We start from the raw sequence: 20,712 nt of genomic DNA, 5'->3' as shown, positions 1-20,712 counted from the left end.
ATTCAAAAAGAATCATGTACCACAGTGTTCACTGCAGCACTATTTACAATAGCCAGGACATGGAAGCAACCTAAGTGTCCATGGACAGATGAATGGATAAAGAAGATGTGGTACATATATACAATGGAATATTACTCAGCCATAAAAAGAAACGAAAGTGAGTTATTTGTAGTGAGGTGGATGGACCTAGAGACTGTCACACAGAGTGAAGTAAGTCAGAAAGAGAAAAACAAATACCGTATGCTAACACGTATATATGGAACCTAAAAAAAAAAAAAAAGGTTCTGAAGAACCTAGGGGCAGGACAGGAATAAAGACACAAATGTAGAGAATGGACTTGAGGACACGGGGAGGGAGAAGGGTAAGCTGGGACGAAGTGAGAGAGTGGCAGGGGCATATATACACTACCAAACGTAAAATAGCTAGCTAGTGGGAAGCAGCCGCATAGCACGGGGAGATCAGCTCGGTGCTTTGTGACCACCTAGAGGCGTGGGATTGGGAGGGCAGGAGGGAGATGCAAGAGGGAGGGGATATGGGGATATATGTATGCATATAGCTGATTCACTTTGTTATACAGCAGAAACACACCATTGTAAAGCAATTATGTTCCAATAAAGATGTTAAATTAATTAATTAAAAAAAAAGAGGGCGAGGGTGAAGCCATGAATCAATATGTAAATCAGCGTGTGGCCAGTGTGTGGCCAAGTCACTGCTGGTCAGGATTTGGAGCTTAAACATTGGATACAACTATGACATAGGAAGTAAGAGTCCTCCTTTCGTGACTTGGGAGCAGCAGCTTCATCATCTCTCCTGAACTGTTGTCTTGATTGTTTTAAATAACTACTTGGGTTGGCCAAAAAGTTCGTTTGGGTTGTACTGTAAGATGCTATGGAAAAACCCTAATGAACTTTTTGGCCAGCGCAATACTATATGCCGATGGTCAAGAACTGTCTTAAATGCTTTTTGTGTTATTTTCTAGTCCTTCTAATAATCCTGTGGCGTCAACAGTATTATTGTATTTTACAGATGAGGGAAGTTAAATTGTCAGGAGGTTAGGTAATTGGTCCAGGGCCATGTAGTGGCTAAGCTACAGGGGACACCCAGGTCCCCCAGACTTCACAGTCTATGCCATTTCCCTCCTCATCCAGGTGGACCAGCTCAGTCTTCCAGGACCTTTTTAGGAAGTCTGCTTTAGTTGAAGACTTTTCTCCCTGAACTGGGCTTCCATCCTCTGGGCCGTAATTAGTATTTTCTGGATAGAGCCTTTGTGATGCCCTTTAAGTGGGAAGATCAGTCCCCCACCTAAAGGGTTTCAGAAGTGCCCTCCTCTAACCCCGTCCTGGATCTCTTTTGGATGTGGTTGGCCTTATAGGGGAGAGTGGCCTTCCTTCTTTGACCTCTGGGAGAGCTTTGCTGTGCTGTGACTTTGCATAGATTTAGTGCTGTGTGTTGACTGTCTCTCTCTTTTTTTTTTTGAAGTGTAGTTGACTTACAGTGTTAATTTCTGCTGTACAGCAAAGTGATTCAGTTATACATATATATATATTCTTTTTCATATTCTTTTCCATTACGGTTTATCACAGGATACTGAATATAGTTCCCTGTGCTATACAGTAGGACCTTGTTGTCTATCCATCCTATATATAATTGTTTGTATCTGCTCATCCCAAACTCCCAGTCCATCCCTTCCCCATCGCCCCCTCCCCCTTGGCAACCAAAAGTCTGTTGTCTACGTCTGTGAGTCTGTTTCCGTTTCATAGATATATGTTCATTTGTGTTGTATTTTTTCAAACTCATCCTTCTTTTTATTTATTTATTCATTTTTGTTTTATATTGGAGTATAGTTGATTTACAATGTTGTGTTAGTTTCAGGTGTACAGCAGAGTGATTCACTTATGCATATACATATATCTGTTCTTTTTCAGATTCTTTTCCCATATAGGTTATTGCACAGTACTGAGTAGAGTTCCTTGTGCTATACAGTAGGTCCTTGTTGCTTATCTATTTTATATATAGTAGTGTGTATATTGTTAATCCCAACCTCCTAATTTATGTGTGTTGTATTTTAGATTCCACATATATGAATGATATCATGTCTTTGAGTGAAGTTTCTGTTTCTGATCCTTAAGGAGTGAGTTTCCACTTTTAAAAAGAGATAAAAGAAACACACGTTCTCTCCCTCTTGCTCTCTCCCCTTTTCTCCATGTGGAGAGACGGGAAGAGAGTAGTTTTAAAGAAAACCGGTGTTATGTGAATTTACCTTTAAAGATTTTCCTCCGCGCAACTTTTAAAGGAAATTGTTTGCGTAACTTGATTTTAGGATCTCTTTGAACGAAGGGGAAGCCCAGCTTTGTTACTTAAAATGTTTATAACAATCAAAATAAGCCTATTAATTACTAAGGCAAACAGAAGTCAGTCAAGTGGTATCACTTTAGCTAAAGATATTACAGTATTCTTAAAATAAGAGTACAGGAATACAGTCTAAATAAGATGCATGCCCTATATCTTAGCATTTCATTGTCAGAATGATATCCTGATGCTCACTGCAATCATATTAAATATATATCTCAATGATTTAATATCAAGTTGTCCTATTCTATGGCATTGTAGATTTTATAACTTCAGTTTGTTTTTATAACTTTCATTTTTTATAACTGGTTTTCATAAATCAGTGCACATATTTTCTTAGGTGTATTATTTATATTATTAGAGCTTTTAAATGTGGTGCTTAAAACCCAAGTACTATATATGATTTTAATGAAAATTTTATATGTGTTTACTACACATGAATTTTGTTTTTGTGTTAAGCTGACATGAATACATTCAAACTCCTTAGGTCCTTTTGTCTACCATAAATGTAAGTTCTCTTGAAGCACTGATGTATACCTAGAATATAGTACAGGTTATTTCACAAAGCAACATCAGTCCGACATGTCAGGGCACGGTCGCATGTTCTAGGCATGTGCTAGGCATGTGCTGGGTGGCAGAGATGTGCTGAGACTCGGGCGGTGCTCGTGTGAGCCGATAGCCATGTGGCTGAGGGGTCCAGGGCCACAGCCCATTATGACACCTGTGCGGAGTTACGTTATGGTGGTGAGCTCTGCCTGGGGCTGACGTCGGGGGGGCGGTGGGGGGAGAGAAGGGTCCTGGACAAGATGACACCTGAGGTGAGTCTTAAAGGGCAAATGGGAGCTAGGAGACGGTGAGGAAGAAGGCTCCAGACACAGGAAACGACCTTATTGCACCTTCTGGAAACCACAGTCGTTGCATTTGAAAGGGAGATAGCAGATGCCCCTCCTCCTGGAGCACCTTAATCTTCTGAAAGAAGACTCCATTGTTTTTGATATGCCATTTCCCCAGGTCACTAATATCTGTTGTTTGCCTTAGTGTTTGTGAGGATAGTTTCAGTCAGCTTTCCAAAGATATAGAGCCTCAGTGGTCAGGTCATGTGACATGAAGAAAAACTATCTTTTATTTTATTTTATTTTTTTGGGGGGATATGTCTTCCTAATACAACAACAACAAACATTTTTTTAAATTTATTTATTTTATTTTTTTGACTGCATTGGGGCTTCGTTGCTGCACGCGGGCTTTCTCTAGTTGCAGCGAGCGGGGGCTACTCTTCATTGCAGTGCGCGGGCTTCTAATTGTGGTGGCTTCTCGTTGCGGAGCACGGGCTCTAGGTGCATGGGCTCAGTAGTTGTGGCACACGGGCTCTAGAGCGCAGGCTCAGTAGTTGTGGCACACAGGCTTAGTTGCTCCGCGGCATGTGGGATCTTCCCGGACCAGGGCTCGAACCGGTGTCCCCTGCATTGGCAGGCGGATTCTTAACCACTGCGCCACCAGGGAAGCCCCAGAAAAACTATCTTGAGGTGCATAAAAGTAGAGACTTTTATATATTCACACAATATACTCAATATAATCTTATGGTTTTATTTTTTGTGAATGTGATTATTACAGCAGACATAAGATAGAGATACTGGATGTGATATGTGTCCTATGACACTTATTTGAAAAGACCATCCTAATCTAGGTTGGTCATTTACTATTCATATAAATCAAATATATGCCGTGTCTATGCCCTATTACAATTATTTTTTGAGGGGAAAGTAATTATGAAGAAAAATAGAAAATTAAACTACTATCAGAGGGACCTAAAATTATAAATTTGTGATTAAGATGATTTTGAAATGTATTTTAAATTGCAAGCATATTCACGTTATTGTGTTTGTTTTAGGAAGCAGGGTCCTTAACTGCCATAAATCAGTCTTTAAAATTACCTTCTAAGTTTTCTCAGGTTCTATCTTACCCTTCTACTACTGTCTTCAGTTACATCTTGTCTGTGCCATGGGAGCTGAGGGGGCCTCAGTTAACACTGTGGATTTTTAATTAGATGGTGGAATTCACAGTGAGGAAGATTTGTCATCGACACTACCAGAAGTGGGTCCTAAGTGTGGTGCTTTGCAGTGAAAGGAGGGCCTCCTTATTAAGCGGGCTTTCCTTGAAGGTGGGCGGGGGGCGGAGGGGTCTGTGGCCACAGCCCTAGGACATCATCCTCCTCTGTGTGTGTGTGTGTGTGTGTATGACCACTGCTTACGTCAGTACCGTACCGATGACATTAAATGCGAAGCTATAGAGACAGAGGTCACAGATAAGAATTTCTTTCTCTTGCCCTGTTTCTAGGCACAGATGGTAAAGAGAGAGAGAAAATGAGGCATCTTGATCTCTTGGTTGACCACCTGCTGGTCCTTTCGTATCACGTTCATCCGTGTGTTCACAGTACAGTCTATAACATGAACATGTGCCTGTCTTCTTCCAGGGTAAGAAAAAGAAGAGGAAGAGAGAGAAACTACAGGAATCTACATCAGGTAGGCACCATGTGACTTTCCAGCCAATTCTCGTGCTTCTGACAAGCACCTTTTAAAGAGTAGTCTGCATCTTTCTACACGCTGCTTTCTTCTTCAGCTGTAACATATGATTCTTGAAATCTGCTTTTCTTCCTGAGATTCTTTCAAAATGTTTGAAAGACCTTTCTTTTAAATGTGACTGTGTGAAGGTACACCTAAAAAGCTCTTGCAAACCCTGTCACCTGGATTCCTGGTTGCTAACTGTGGTTGTTTTTAAGGTTTTGTTTTTGCTTTTGTTGTCTGTGTTCTCTAACACTTCTGTTCTTCTATTTGCAAAACTCCTTACAATACAGTTTTTTATGATGACTCTCTGATATGCTACCTTATATCCCCTTGAGAATCCTTTCTATGGTTTGGGGTTATTTAAAAATATAAAACATGATGATAGGGTTTATCTTTCGTGTACGTTAATTCAAGGCATCCATCAGTGAGGTCCAGTTTATTTCCCCTTTTCTTTCATAAAAGATAAGGCCTCTACTTGTACGGCACAAATAAGACTGGCTGGTATAAGAACCATAAAAAATAAAGCAAACAGGTCCACATTATATTGTAGCTACTACGTATTTGGAATGTACAAAAACCTCTTCAATAAAAATTTGTTAAAGACACAATTTTCTGCAGGTACAGGTCCAAGAATGACAGCTGCCTACATCTGAAACATGGTAAGAACGACTCTCTGGTCCTACTGCTGACATTAGTTATAAACAGAGGCACTTGCTTGTGAATCTTCTTGCTTGTACTGATGCCATTCAGCATTGCTCCTTTAAAGAGGAAAGGCCACCAAAATCAAATCAGTGCTTTAAAACATCTGATGGTTTTTATACCGGCTATGGATTTGCAATATAGTATGTGTCTCTCTCTTCTCTTCTTCCCCTTTTTGCCCCTTTAATCTTTCTCTGTTCTCTTTCCCCTAACTCTTGTCAGCCATTCCTTACTGACCAGTGGCAAATCTGCCTGCTTCAGAAACAAACAAGTAACGAAACCCGGCAAAATGCCATCTTACTCTGCAAACCCAGGGCTGCGTTGGAGGAGCTCAGGCTGGCCCAGGACCTGGAAGGTTTTGTGGTATAGAGACTTTTTCTCAGTTGAGATGATATACAGAGGCTTAAAAAGTAATGTATTTGTTTCCAGTGAGAAAGAGAGGGATGCTTCGTTTTATCTGTTATTTAAAAATGTGGCATGGGGACTTACTAACTGTATTCTATCAAGTTCTTTATTGGTAACCATTGCTAGATCTCACTCTCATCTTTATAGGTGATATTTATCTCATTTCTTTTTATTGCAGTTATTTGACTTTTGACCACTTGACCACCATCCCTGGCGGGAACCTGGCTTTGTAAATTGCCTCAGTCTTTGCTAGGCTTTGAGTTCACGGTGTGTCTACACTGTGAAAGTTCTTCTCAGAGGCGCTCCCTTTGATTCTGTTCTCTCTAGGAACCCACATCCCAGTCCCGTCAGCTCTATCGTTTGGGTCTGTCTCGAGTCTTTCCTCTCACACTCAGCAGTTTCACAGCCCCGGATCAGGTGCTCAGACTTCCCATCTGGATTATTGTAATAAGCCTTTGGATAATTTTCCTGCTTCCAGACTTCCTTTCTGCCAGTTCATCCTCTGTGTTGCTCCCAGAGGGATCTGCTGAAACACAAACGGATTGTGTCACTTCCCGACTTAAAAACGCTCAGTGCTCCCCACTGTCTGAGGGACGCAGTGCAGACCACGTCAGGGTGGATCTGCGTCTCCCCTGTCCTGGGGGGTTCCACTCTCTGACCCGCCTCACCTCCAACCATGCGTCTTGGGCTCAGTCCAAACAAAATTATTTGCCGTCCCTGAGACAGGTGGAGGCCGCTGCACGGGCTGTCCCTGTGCTTGGAAAGCCCGTTTCCTCTGCCTGAGGGTGGTGTTTCTTAGGAGAAGAGCATTAGCCTGCGGGTCACTTCATTCTTGACTAGAACCAGATGACTGCTTAATCTTTCAGAACTTAATTTTGGTGCTCAAATTTCAGCGGACTTTCCCAGGGGAATCTGCAGAGATTTGGGTACCAAATAGGTATGAATTTCACATCAGCTGTTTGCCCCGGCAATCTGCGTGAGCTTTTTAATCTTCATTTTCCTCCGCTGTAAAATGGGAACAGTAACCGCCGCCCGCTAGGGTTCTTTGTTTATCGTATGTGGCCTCCCTCCCTCCCTAGACGCCACCCCAAAGACCTAATGCAGCTGCCTTCTCCTCTGTGAAACTTTCGTCATGTTTATTCACGTTCCCCAGGTTCTTCAAAATGTCATCATTGTTTTATGATATCAAAAGTCTTCTAAACTAGCGCTGAGTGGTAGGCTTTTCTCCAGCTGAAAAGAAGATCAGCCCTTCATACAGGTGACCAAACAAGGTATCAGAAAAATAATATCACAGATGATGTTCATATTTAATTCAACTTAACGGCTATTAATTGAGGACCTCTTCTGAGCTGGCCCCCCAGCTTGGTTATAGGAGCACAGGCTCTGCCCCCAGGTGCTCATGGCATCATAGTTCAGAAGTAATTTTAGTAGCAAGCACAGGCTCTTGTACTTCTTCTTTGCATTTTTTTAGAAGAATATTGTCCTTTTAATGACTAAACAAACACTTAGGTATGGACAGCAGCCCTTTTTATGCTCTGCCTCGAAACAGAAAACCCTGATAAGCATACCGTGCTAAGGACCAACATTCGCTGATTTTACTGTGTCCTCTGTTTGCACCAAAATCTTTAATGCTATTTCTATTAAAAATCATGCAAAAATGTATTTCTCTGCTTCATACTTTGATATTTAGTTTTGCATCCTTAATGATTAACCTTATGTAGTATTTTAAACTAGACGATTAGGCTGAATGCATTTTTGTCCTAGAATGTATCCCAAATATCTCTTTTTAAAATAATGTTACAGTGATCATGGTGTTTTCTTGTCACTTAACTTGTTTTTCTAAAGGTCAAGGGGTGTCCCCTCTGCCCTGTCCCAGAAAAACACAACAAAGTCTCCCCCCCTCCCCCCAAGAAAAATATTTTCACCAGCAACCAGTGAGGCTCCCGTCGGCTGGGCTGCACTTAATCAGGGTCTCCAGTGTTCCTCTCCCCTCTCGTTGCTGGATCAGTCATGCAGCCTTTGAAGTTCTGTCCTCCCCACTATCCTGTTGTAGAGAGCGGCACTGGCAGTCATCTGATAAGAATTACTAAGCAGAGAGAAGGTCAGATTTGCATTCATAAAGATTTCCGCAAATTAGGAATGATACTATCCCTACCGTTTCCCCATCCCCTTCTTTGTTTTAGGAATTCAGAAACTTCTATCTGTGTAGTCGTTGACTTGTTTAGTCATTATTCCGCATTTATTGAGCACTTTATAAATGCCAGTTAGCTCCATAATGCCGGAAATACAGTATCGAACAAGGCTCAGAAGGTCCCCGCTCTGTACTGCTTACATCTCGGGGAGAGCAGCTGATTTAAAGCAAACAGGAAAGTGTAAGTGCTATAATAAAAAGAAGACAGGGAGTGACTTGAGGGTCGGCTTTGGCTTGAAGATCATGAAAGGCCCTTCTGAGAAGTGACACTCAGTAATAACCAGCTGTTTTCCCTGGAGGGTATTGTGTGTATTGTTCTAAATGAAAGACCAGGCCAACAGAGCACCCTGTTGTAGAAAGAGCTTAGACTAGACTAGGAGTGAGGCCACACTGGGCTCTCACATTAGCCCTCCCTGTGCTGTATGGCCCGGGGCAGTAGGTTTAAGCTGGAGACTGGTTCCTCCGCACAAGTGAAAGGGGTGCTTTGCTGGCCTCTACGCTCCCGGGCCGCATCAGGTCCCAACGTCCTGGTCTGCTTTGTGCTTCCGCGGGCTGCACTGCCTCCCAGTGTTAGTCAAGGGACTCGGGTCTCTTTTTTGTTTACTAATTTGTCGTCCTCATTCTAGGTCTGAGTGGCTCTGTATAACTATAAGGCACCTGTATGATCTTGAAAACGCCTTGTCCACGATGTGCTTGCTCTTCAATTCCTGTATAGATCACTTCCTGCCTCCCCTCCCCCTCCACAGGATGAGTGCCCGGAAGCACTGCCTCTAGTCTGGGGCTTTGCTTCTCCACGGATGCCGTCACGTGGCTCCTTGTTTGCCAGACTTCAGTCCCGCCAGTGCTGGCTCCACCTTATAAAAAAGCCGAAGACAGATGAAATGTTTGATTAGACTTGCTCCTGCACATAGTGTCTGTGAAAGCTCGCAGGACTTGCTTTCAGTTCTGAAGGGAAGTTCTAAAGTCACGGCCCTCCCTGCAGGAAGGTAAAGCTAATGGAGCGCAGTGCCCAGACAGGGAGGATGCCGTTGACTCCAACGTGAAGAGACTTTTGAGAGGGTTTCTTTCTGCACAGCGAAACTTAACATTAGCCTGCTGCCCTTAAAGGAAATTCCTATTAGATCACTGAGCTTAGACAATCCATGGTGTAGCTCAAATGCTAGGGAACTCTCAGTACCCTGAACTAGAGTGGGGCAGCGGACTATAAGGAAAAGACCCCACCCATCAGGAAAAGACTCCTCTGTGAACACAAAAGCCCTCTGAAAACTTGTTTCTGTTCCTTGAAAGACATGAGTTTCACTTAATACTTTCTCATTTCCCAATGGTGGGAAATGCCATTGCAGTTGCTTCATACACCCAGCTGTGTCCCCATCTCCCTGTGAGTTTCTACTTTTGTGTATTCTATAAGAATATTCACTCTGGTGAAATCAAGTTGAAACAAAAAAATTAGCATTAACCCAGTCTCAACACCTTGCAGCAGACTTTAGGATTATTGGAAACGGGATCCTTAAAAGACATTCCTCCAAGTTGGAGGTGATCCCCAAGCTGTGGGATCATTCAGGAAATCCAGATTCATCCTTAGCTTTTTTAACTAACTTGCCGCTTGTGGGAGCTGGGAGCCCAGGGCCTCAGGCAGTGAGACTTACACACATTCTCCTGTGCAGGCCAATATCATAAAATGCCAATTGTTCGTTTATTCATTCTGCCAACATCCAGTGAGGCCTGCTCCGGCAAGCAAGAACTGCTCTAGGCAGTGGGGTTACTTGCCAAACGGACCCTGTCCGTTACCAGAGGCACTCCCAGTTTAAGAGGATGCAGACGTACAAATGGATAATTATAAAATAATACGTTTTATGCTACCAAGGAAGTGCATACAGTGCAGTGTGTAAAAACAAAGGTGACGGAAATCAGAGCGAGCTCAAGGAAGGCCTCCTGCAGTAGGTAACACTTGCGTGCCCAGTCATGGGGGAATTCTTGAGTTTGATAGAACAATGATCGAGTTGCTTTCTTTGAGTTTCCAGTATTTTGGTGCACGTTTCATTTGGAATATGTAACGTCAAGAGTTTGTCAGAAGTCAGAGATTATCATCAAATACTGAACTTCCCTTTCTTCCTGACTTAATCAAGATTCATAAAGAATTAAAGAAGCAGAGAATTAGAATTTTTGAAAAGCTGGAGAGAATTATCATTCTGAGTTTACTAACTTAAAAACTTAACTTTACAGGTTGGTTTACTAATATTTACTTTAGCAAAACATAAAAAGTCCACTATCTTAAAGTTATATAGATGGAAAAGATATTCTTATGATATTTCAGTGTATTTCATTTGATTATATAACGTCAAAGGTCTAGTTTAAAAGTAGAAACAAGCTATCTTTTTTTAAAAAGCAAAAAATCTCTGGTTAAACGCACCCAGAGATACATACGGGCACTCACATACAGACATACTTCTTCTGTACACTATGATTTTAGCCTTGGCATAATCTTCAGCTTGCATACTTGCTGAACTGAGAAATTAGTATATATTTTTTACTAAATAAAAACATTCCCCTTTATTTCCCTGGCGCCAAGAGGTGTGTGGGAGAAGTAATTTCTAGTACAGTATAGAATGCAATAGTTAATTGTGCAGTGCTTGGATTTACATCCTTAAAAAAATTGTCTCTAGGGCTTCCCTGGTGGCACAGCGGTTGAGAGTCCACCTGCCGATGCAGGGGACACGGGTTCGTGCCCCGGTCCGGGAAGATCCCACATGCCGCGGAGCGGCTGGGCCCGTGAGCCATGGCCGCTGAGCCTGCGTGTCCGGAGCCTGTGCTCCGCAGCGGGAGAGGCCACAACAGTGAGAGGCCCCCGTACCGCAAAAAAAAAAAAAAAAAAAAAAATTGTCTCTAGCTTTCCATTATAGACTGGAGTCATGTGCAGGACTAGCGAGAGGACTGTGACCCTGAAGGTCTTCTAGGAGCGTTGTCTGAAGCTCGGGACTTAGCCCTGTCCTCTTAAGAGTCGGGGAGAGGTCTAAATATTTTCAGCGGTCTCCTTGAGAAAAACGTTTATTTCGTATAGTTTTTGAAGCTCACCCTGGGGAACTTGATGCTTTTGCCTAATCTTTGCTCTGAACTCTGTTCCCTAAGTACGTATGTCGTCACCCCCATTAAGTAAGTATCAGTGAGCCTCTGGGTATTTGTTCCTAGGTTGGCATGTCTACTTAGAAAGCAAAGCCAAGTGCTTACAAAGTAGTAAAGTTGGAAGCAGCTAGAGAAACGGTAAGGCTTGTCCAAAGTCTCAGAGTAAAAATTAAGGCTTTGATAATGAGAAAGTGAAAAAACTATGCCCTGTTTTCCATCCTTCATCTTTTTGTCACACGATGAGGCACTAAGCGTGTCAGGCACTTAGCCTAGAATTGCCACTAACCACACAGGATACGGCAGAGTTAGGAGCTCTTGGGAAGGGAGCCTCACATCCGGAGGTGGGAGACCAGCACGGCCGCCTGCACCCTGCTCAGTGCTGTCCCCAGGCTCCTCCTGAGCGCCCTCTGAGTGGTGGCCCAGCCAGTGCAGGACCTCGCCCGCCAGTTGGCCAAGCGTCTGGATCCTGATGGAAATGACTGCAGGCGCGTCATTTGTCTTGTCAGGGTCGCAGGTGTGCTGTGCCTAGGACACGGAGGTCTGTCCCTGCCTGGGGTGGTAGCCTACCCGCGTTCCCCTCCTCTAACGTCTGGCTGCAAACCCCTGCGAGACGTGTCGCGAGTTAGCGGAAAACTTGCAGAGAATTCACACAGCAATGACACTGGACTGCAGTGTTCTTACTAGGGACTCCCTAGTAAGACCGTTCAGCAGGAAAATCCAGACACTGATAGCAAGGGCAGCCTTGGGCACGCGGTCTGAAACGGAGATGGCTGCCTCACGGCACTGTGTGGCTAGACCAAGCTGTGCGTGGACCGCAGGTTTTCACGTTCTAATCATTCTCCAGAATGCCTTACGCGCGCTCATGTGACGCGAGCCTTTTCATCACAAGGAGCAGAAACAGCCCCCGCGAGGCTGAGCACCTCTATTTAAGGGTGCAGGAGCATCGTGCGGAGGCCGAGGAGAGCACTAGAAGGTGGGCTTGGAAAACTGTCCAGACGCTTCTGCTGTCTCTTATATCTGCCCCTCCCCCAAATCACATCCTCCCCTTCTGCAGATTGGCCTCCTCAGTTCTTTGATCCACGTGTCCAGAACCCCTCGAGCTCACATATTCTTACAGTACCAGTCTCCAAAAGAGAAAACTCTTTCAAATTCCAGAGGAGGGGGACTTCCCTGGCAGTCCCGTGGTTAGGACGCTGCGCTTCCACCGCAGGGGACACACGCTTTTGATCCCTGGTCGGGGAACTAAGATCCCACGTGCCGCGTGGCCAAAAAATAAACCAATACAAAGTCAAATTCCAGAGAAGGGACTCTGGCTAGCCCAGCTTGGGTCAAACTTCTACCCCCATCTGCAGTCAACTGTGGCCACAGCAGATGGCCACACAGTACAAGACAGCTGTCGGGGGCTCACCGCTCCCACCGGGGCTGTGTTGGCATTGGGATCATCAAGAGGGAGGCAGGCTGCAAACCAGCAGACGTCCACCACAGCTCACTAATAAGCTGGTGGCTGGACCTGTTAGATCAGCAGACAGGGTGATTTTATCTAGGCAACTGTGCATTCGTGAAGGGACTGGTAGAGGATCGTACATATGGTGAAAGCTTTTAAAATCTCTGTTGTGCTACAGTGCCCTTCCCATCAAGCCTTTCCCCCTCTTTCTTTAATGGTCAGAAGAGCTAGAATTGTGTTTAAGTTGCCTTGGGAAACAAACAGGAAACTGGACCCTGGGCTAGCAAGAGTGATCACGTGCCATGAAAAAATAATAGTAGACGGAGAGAAGAATGAAGCTCATTATTCCAACCCTCTCGAGATACGTAATATTTAGTATTGTTCGTGAAAGCCCTATGAAAGTAAGATCCATGCTATTATTCTAAGACTTCATAGAATAAAAAAATTATTTTGGACAAATGGAGTTTGATAGAATGTTTTCTCACTGAGCCATCCAGGTACTTGAGGGAAATCATCCTTCTGGATAACAGAGTTTCCCAGAGAACTCTAGGTTTACCTCTTTAAGTATCAAAACATGTAATTTTTAATTTTCACTTTTGTGAGTGCACCTCTGTCTTCACCAGAGTACATGACAATGAAATATTTCTTAATACCTCATGCCATTATTCTATAGTGTAATGTACCATGTGGTAAATGGTAACAAGGAATTGATGCCATTTGACCCTTCTAGATATCTGCTCTTCTCTATTTATTGTGTCTTCTTGTTCTGTCTAGGACTGTGTACCCCTCCCCTAAAGTAATTTTCCTTCTGATCCATTTTGTAGATTTGGGAACCAGAAAACAAAGCTTATTTGAATAATATATACATTAAAAGTAAATGGGGCCTGAGTTGGCGCATGGAGGGTGCTCTTATTAGGAAGGGTAAATATGCTTTTTTTTTTTTTTTTTGCTTGACTTTCTTGATAACTACAGTGAGACCCTGAGGCCTTTTCACTTCCTTTTCCTCAGCTGTGTCCTTTGGGTCTGAAGCTGCCAGTCAGCAGATCCAGAGGAGTGGGGTGATCCTGCCTAGAACTGTCTGTGACCCTTAGCAAAGTCACTCTATTCTATTTGACAGAACGAGGAGAAAAAAAAATGAAAGCACCTCAAACAGTAGTGCCCGCTTTTCTGCTTAAGTCCTAAGTCAAATCTAACCCGAAGTTTTCTAAATTTTTAGATACAGTCTCTGTAAATATAATGACAAATTTTTTGCTGCCCTCTTGGGATTACTCTTCCCAGCTATCAGTGTGTTTCTGCAGACATTCTATTTGATAAGATATTTTGTAATATTTCATGAGAGATTTTCCAGAATTCTCTATTGGTCGTAATTTTCCACTGGAAGTTCTGTAAGTAGTATAAATCTTGCTTTTACCCCCTGAACATGCTGTGTGAGATTGGAACAACAGAAATGGAACTAACGTTTCTGGACCACGTATCCTGTCCTGGGTGCTCTAACAGAAGCCTCTCCATTCCCGTCCTTGAGGCAGCCCCGTGTGGGGAGGGATCTCTGCCCTGTTTGAGGGATGAGAAAACGTCAGTAACTTGTCCAGGGCCACGTACGTGGCTGGTGTGCAGCAGGGACAGGTTCACACCTGGCTCTGTCTCTCTCTAACTCAAGTCTCCACCCACTGCAGTAACCAACATTCATTGTGCCCTTTCAGATGCCAGGTACTTACCAAGCCTGTCATGTGTATTATCTCCTTTCATCCCCTCAACACACGTTATGAGGTAGAGCGACTTAACTATTTCCATTTCACAGACGAGGAAACCGGTGTGGCATGTTCAAGTAACTTGCTCAGGATAGCTCTGTCTTCAGAGCTCATGCTCAGAACCCACAACACATTGTCACCTCCCTAGGCCCCATATACTTAGACACGTAGACTCCTACTACATGACGGCGGAAAGGAAGAACACACAGAAGTGTGTGCTCATTCTGTTGCCTCATTTTTAGAAGGTGAAGTTAGCATTTTTAGTGCAGGAGAACTTGTAGAGAGAAAGGTGAAATGGATAAAGAATTTGGAGGTGGGTAGATGGGTCTCCGTAGTTACTGTCCTCCTGAAGCACTTTAATATACAGAATTAAAATGGGTTTTGAGGGTCTCTTATTAAAAACTTTCCTCGAGAATGTTTCGGTAGTATTCCCAGCGGAGGTGAAGGTCTAGTGGGTGAGACCTACACTGGGAGGCCCAGCCAACCGATGGTGGTATACGTCCTCACAGGGAGACACCAAGGGCTGATCAGGAAGAGAAACCATCAGCTGCAGACGGAAACCAGAATTTCCCCCTCGAGCAATTTATCAATAGTTCCAGGCCTGCCTCAGCGTCATCTTGGCATTGCCGAAGAAGTCTGCTTTCACTGGTCACAGTTACGCTTTGAATAACCGCACGGAAAGGAACCGCATAGATTCAGTGACCCTGCCTCGGTCTGTATAACCTGGATCCAAGCCCGGGGCCAGTGACCCCTTGTCTCGCTGACCCCTCCCTCCCTCCTCCACGTTCTGGGAATCATCTGGTGTCAGAGCTGTGGCTGGCGACTGGGGGACTGACTGGCTTGATGCTAGGACTTCAGGACTAGCTCAGCTGCAGAAAGAGCACTAACGTTCCTAACCATCTCTTCTTTTTCTCAAATACTGGGTAGTACTTACTTTCAAAGACCTGAAGGTGGCCTTTGTAGGTTATACTTTCAATCTTAGAGATTTAATTTTCAAAGTTACTTTCTTAGGCCCTTTGTTCTCTCACCCTGCTTTCAAACAGAGCATAGCCTCTGGGGTGGGCAGTGGTCCAGATGGAGACCACCTCCACCTCCGCAGTGATGCTGACTAGTGATGGGCACGGCAGGCAGGTAGGCAAGGAGAAGCAAATGAGTGAAAATTTAGCCCCGAGGTGTGGAGAGAACGTAGGTTTAGGGCTCAAAAGCTAATCCTGCCACCTGTAGGTTGGGTGGCCTTAGGCAAGGCCTTTCGCCCCTCCCGCAGCGAGATCCTTGTGTGTAAACGCGCTGAAGTCAGCGGAGCTGTCGTGATCGCATGACGTCGTGTCCCAGCGCCTGGCACAGCAGCGCTCGGCGCACGTTGTTGTTCCTTCCTCCTCACCAGCTCCTGTGACCCATGGGGAACCAGGAGGCCTGGGGAATCTCTAGGGGCCCCTCACACCAGCCGCTGACAACCAGATGCCTCAGTTCCCTCTAGGACAGCAGGGCCAGACCAGCTCTGTCGCCGCGCTCGCTTCCTGCTCTGGAGGTCTGCTCTCTGCGTCCACAGGCGGCTTTGTGCAGCGCGGGAGTTCACGCCCTGAAATGGCAGGCTTGCGTCCGATTGCCCCGAGGTGGGGCAGAAGAACTTAGGCAGTAGGCGTGAGGCGGAGTGTGCTGCTGTGAGGAGGGCGATCTTTGCAAAGCCCCCGCCTCTCTTCATCTCTCACAGACTGATCTCTTGATACTCTCCCCTCAAATTTCACATCATAACTAAAAACACTTGGAAGTTTCCCACTCCTTGCTAGTAACATGTGGGAGGGGGAGGGAGAGGGAGGAGCTCTTACTCCAACCAGCTTCCTTTCGGGTTACTCACCATTTCTGGACTCTGGACGGGGAAGTGAGCTTACAGGCACGGCTCCAGCTGAGCCGGTGGGTCCTGGTCACGCGTCGCCCCTCCTCCCGCCCCCACCTCGGCCTCTAATGGGCTTGTTTCCACAGCCCCTCCTGCTGTGGGGACAGCCTGGGAAGGGGGCTGGGCCGCAGGACCTCAAGGATATGGGCTGACCCCACGCTTGGCTCCCAGTGGAGGCTTACGTTTGCACGTAAGAAGGAATTTCCCCTCTCCCTCTCATCACATCTTTTGAGCCAAGGCCTAGAAGGCCCTAATGCCTCGGTCAGTGCTGGTCGTCTTCCAGACGCAGGTCCCTCTTGAAATCTTGAGATGTCCCTTTACCGCTTGGGCTCTTCATAAGCGACTCCGCCTGTTTGGGTTCCTGCTTCCATTTGGTTAGTGGGATATTTTGTCCAGATTGGAGTCTGGTCCAGAAGAGGAGCGTCAGAGGGACGGTGGGGGGAGGGTGTTTTCCTGTGCTTCCTTCACACCCACTCAGCAAATGGCCCATGCGTGGTGAGTGCTGGTGGAGGGAGCCCAAGCCTGACGGGTAAGACGGGGCTCCGAGCTCCCTTTGAAGCGGGCGCGGTAATTGCGGCTTTGATTACACCGACTCCACCGCCGGGCTGGGCTGCGCGGGGCTCGCCTGGCCAGACCAGCTTCAGCTGCAGCTCCCCCGTGAAGACTTAGATGTGGGAAGTCGCCAGTCTCCCGAGCCTCATGCCTGTGGTTTCTTGAAAAGAATCTTGATTTGACCTGTTTTATGTCTGTAAAGCAACACTGCAAGGCCTTTTACCCCCATTCCTCCCATCTGGGGGTAAGACTGTTCTGCCCTGGTGACCCGATATTTTAAAGGAGTAACCAGGTTCAAATAAGGCGGCTTATTTGATAGGCAGTTTCCTTGCGCACCTATTTAAATACTAGCTACACTATAAGGAGAGCATCCCAGGTGGGGAAGAGTCGCTTTTTGGTTGGCAGTTGTACAGAGCACCTCTGAAACCAGCTTTTCAGGAGGATTTATAAGAGGATACTAAGATAACGAAACAACAGTGGGGAAACGTGAGACTGTAGAAAGCACTGGCTTTATTAGGAGATGTCGAAATTCTTCCCAGGGAAGCGCGTATCATCCTTGGGATAAATGGCCACGCTGGCCAGCCAGGATCGCGTTAGTAATTACGTTGTTATGCTCTCAAGAAGCGGGAGGAGGAGGCACTCTGGGTGCCGTGAGGAGAGAGGGCGACTCGATGAGTGGTCAGTGCAGGAGAGTGGAGGCCGCCGCAGGGCCACGCAGGCCGCTGACCGTCTGACTTCGGAGTCAGCCTGAGGCTGGGGTGGGCACGGGTCCCAGCAGAGGGACAGTTTGTCTCCGTGAGCAGACAGGCGCTCCTGGCGGCTGAGGCCAGTCTGTCCTGAACCACAGCACTGGTCTCCAGTCTGTCCTGAACCACAGCACTGGTCTCCAGCAGCCCGGGGCTGCTCGCCATTCCTCACCAGCAAGAGCAACCGGGACCGGGCCTTTGAGAGTCGGTGGGCCCGAGCACGGTGTGGATAGGAGTCTGCGGGCGCTGCCTTCACCGCCGCCCGGGCTCTGCTTCTGTCTCCTTGGAAAGCCAGGGCCCTTTGCAGCTCTTCCATCTTCCTGTGTGAAGCATCTCTACTCTGCGTCAAGTTTAAAAACCACAAAGCTGTAGTGTGGTTTTCCTGTTAAATGGGGGAAGCAGGAGAATAGGAATTGAAACTGTCATTGAAGACCTCATTCTGTTGAAGGCAACATTCTGTGGCTGATTTCCTCCCAGTTTGCTTTTGCTTGTTTTGTTTGTTCACTAGCCACCCGGGTAAACAGTTTCTTCTCAGCTCTGGTAAGTCATTTTGAGGGACAGCAGCAGTGGTGGTTGCTGTGATTCTGACGATGCTAACACGTGGCTGGTAAGAGCCCTAATGGCAGGGCTCACTCTGCGCCCCGCACTCTCTGAGCCCCTTAGAGGCATTGGCAGAGCCCGTCCTCACGGCTCCCGGGCTACAGATCCATCTTCTCTGAACAGCGCGGTGTAGACTGTAACTGGCTACCCAGAGTTGAGTTTTCATTATTAAACTATCTCAAAGCTTCCTTTTATTTCTCCTCTAAGATGTCTTTCCACTCAAATAAGAAGCATAAAGGGAATGCACTCCACTTTTTAGAATTAATTTTTTTTTAAAGGAAATGTCTGCTAATAACAAGGACACTGCAAGCACAAAGAGTTGAGATGCGTCTGAGGTGCCAAAGACCCAGGTAGAGTAGGTGCTTCCCTGCAGCTGGTGTGAAGCAGGGGAGGCGGATGCTCTCCAGAAAGGAGTTGACCTTGGAGATGCTTTCACTTTCCTTCTGTCTTTGTCTCATCTTGTTGCAATGTTATATTTTATTTTTAATCACTTTTTAAAACTCAGATTATTAAAGCTTTTGGGATGTAGGGATTCTCCTTTCTGAATGCTCTTATCAGCAGTATCTTTAAATACTTGTTGAGTGTACATTCCAAGGCTAACGTTAGAGATCCTGGTTGTTAGGAAGGAAAAAACTCTTGAGAATTGAAAAGTCGAAGATTGGAGAAGCGTATGCACCTCAAGACTGAATATGAGCGGACATAGACCATCCCGGTCACAAGGGGGCTTGTTGTAGGAGTGTGAGGGGCACTGACTAACTTGCGTGTGGTTTAGTCTCATGTAAAAGCCTACACTGGCTCCCCACAGTGGACTAAAAAGACCAAACACTTTAGAATGACAAGTCTTCCCTGATTTGGCCATTGCCTGCCATTACGATTCATGTTTGGCCATTCCCTCCTGATGTTTTTCCAACAGATTTTTTTTTTAACCATGATCTAAAGTATTATGTGTATTTCACATCGTAACCCTGTGCATTTATGTACATATACATGGAACCAGGGTAAACATTTCAGTAAAGTACACTTATTCTCTAACATAGTCTGAGGATTTAGGGCTACCATAGGGCAACCTCTTTTAGCCATCACCAGATCAACAACGTGGATTAATTAAATGCAGAGATCTTAAGACATGTGCTGTATGAAACGGAGGTTACAATCTGTAAAGGTCTGTGGCACATTCACATTCACAGTACTTTATTTGTTCCTTCTTGAGGTGGAAAACGAAGCTCATTCCCCACGTGCAAAGCCAAGGCAGCGACCCCGGGACCTCTCCTGGAGATGGAAGCTTGTTGAACACCCAGACTGTCTCCACGGCTTGCCCAGTCGACCCCAAAGGAGAAATGACACCAACTTCACCCTGAGGTCACTGCTAGAGACGCTGATCCATAAAGACAATCACTGCCAAACCCCCTTTCATCTACTGCGAGAGCCATGTTCCACAATAAAAAGCATACAAGGTTTTTCAAAAGAAAAAAAGCACATGAGCATGCTAGCAGGCCCTGGGTCAGCTGAGCAGCTTTCCTCCCCCGTCTCCGCCGTGCACTTCCCAGAGCATCCCGCCTCCATACCTGTAACCTCCTGGCAAGGACAGTAACTTGGCTGCTTTTGCCTGCCCCGAGCCCTGGGAGCGGCCGCAGCACAGCCGTCAGCATCCCGGAGGGAACTTGTGGAAGAGTTCCCTCTTTGTTTCTGGCTTCATGTTTGTTTCTCTTTTCCTCAAGCTTTTATTTAACAGTGCAAAAGGATCAATCTTGTTTGCTTCTTTTTTTTTTAAACTTGAATTTTTTTAATTTACACTTTTTAGTTTTAATCTTCTTGTATATTTTGCTAGCGATGAGCTTTTTAAGTAAAATCGAAAGATCTGGAAGAGTTTGAAATAAAAACGAAATGAAAAGAAGCCCTCTTCTTTTGAGGGATATCTTGTCCGCTAAGGGGCTTCTCGGTGAATTACCTGTAATAATAGTAGCCTGTCTTTGTAAGGTGTCCGATAGAGCTAAGTAAACTGTAACAGCCAGTCCACTCTGTGGGTAGCAGTTGGCAGTCCTCTTTCATTTTATTTTTCTTATGATCTCTTCTCTTTTTTTTAAATGGTAAACCTTAACAGATACTTTCAGCAGACCAGTTTGCAGTGAATTTTCATTTCTTTCCTTCTCACCCCCTTGTTGTAAAAAGCCCAGCACTTGAATTGTTATTACTTTAAATGTTCTGTATTTGTATCTGTTTTTATTAGCCAATTAGTGGAATTTTAAGCCAGTTGTTAAAATGAGCATTGATGTACCCATTTTTTTTTAAATAGCAAGGCACAGCCTTTGCCCCAAACTGTCATCTAACGTTTGTCATTCCAGTTTGAGTTAACGTGCTGAGCATTTTTTTAAAAAAGCTTTGTAATAAAACATTTAAAAACAA

The 20,712-nt window shown here is 45.3% G+C and overlaps 1 protein-coding gene and 1 long non-coding RNA gene across 6 annotated transcripts in view; one reads left to right on the top strand and one right to left on the bottom strand.

Moving 5' to 3' along the window:
* Positions 1–20,712, top strand: part of LEF1 (lymphoid enhancer binding factor 1) — a 121,952-nt gene extending 101,240 nt beyond the window's left edge. For 3 of the 5 annotated variants that reach the window (XM_004269592.4, XM_049708859.1, XM_049708860.1), the window contains 2 exons: positions 4,820–4,868; positions 19,520–20,712. In XM_004269592.4, coding sequence (XP_004269640.1) covers positions 4,820–4,868; positions 19,520–19,599 — 129 coding nt within the window. In that variant the 3' untranslated portion in view covers positions 19,600–20,712. Of the gene's footprint in view, positions 1–4,819; positions 4,869–5,528; positions 5,570–19,519 lie in introns of all 5 variants that reach the window. The other 2 variants (XM_004269593.4, XM_004269591.3) reach the window with 1 other exon arrangement.
* On the bottom strand, positions 3,913–12,000 carry LOC117201209 (uncharacterized). The gene is made up of 2 exons (XR_004483186.2): positions 7,940–12,000; positions 3,913–6,537 (listed from the first exon to the last, which is right to left on the bottom strand). It is a non-coding gene; the product is annotated as an uncharacterized LOC117201209 (long non-coding RNA).

This window comes from Orcinus orca, chromosome 4 (assembly GCF_937001465.1).
Source record: "Orcinus orca chromosome 4, mOrcOrc1.1, whole genome shotgun sequence".
Taxonomy (NCBI): Eukaryota; Metazoa; Chordata; class Mammalia; order Artiodactyla; family Delphinidae; genus Orcinus; species Orcinus orca.
The sequence above is the reverse complement of the archived record's forward strand: the minus strand, read 5'-3'. Positions and strand labels throughout refer to the sequence as shown.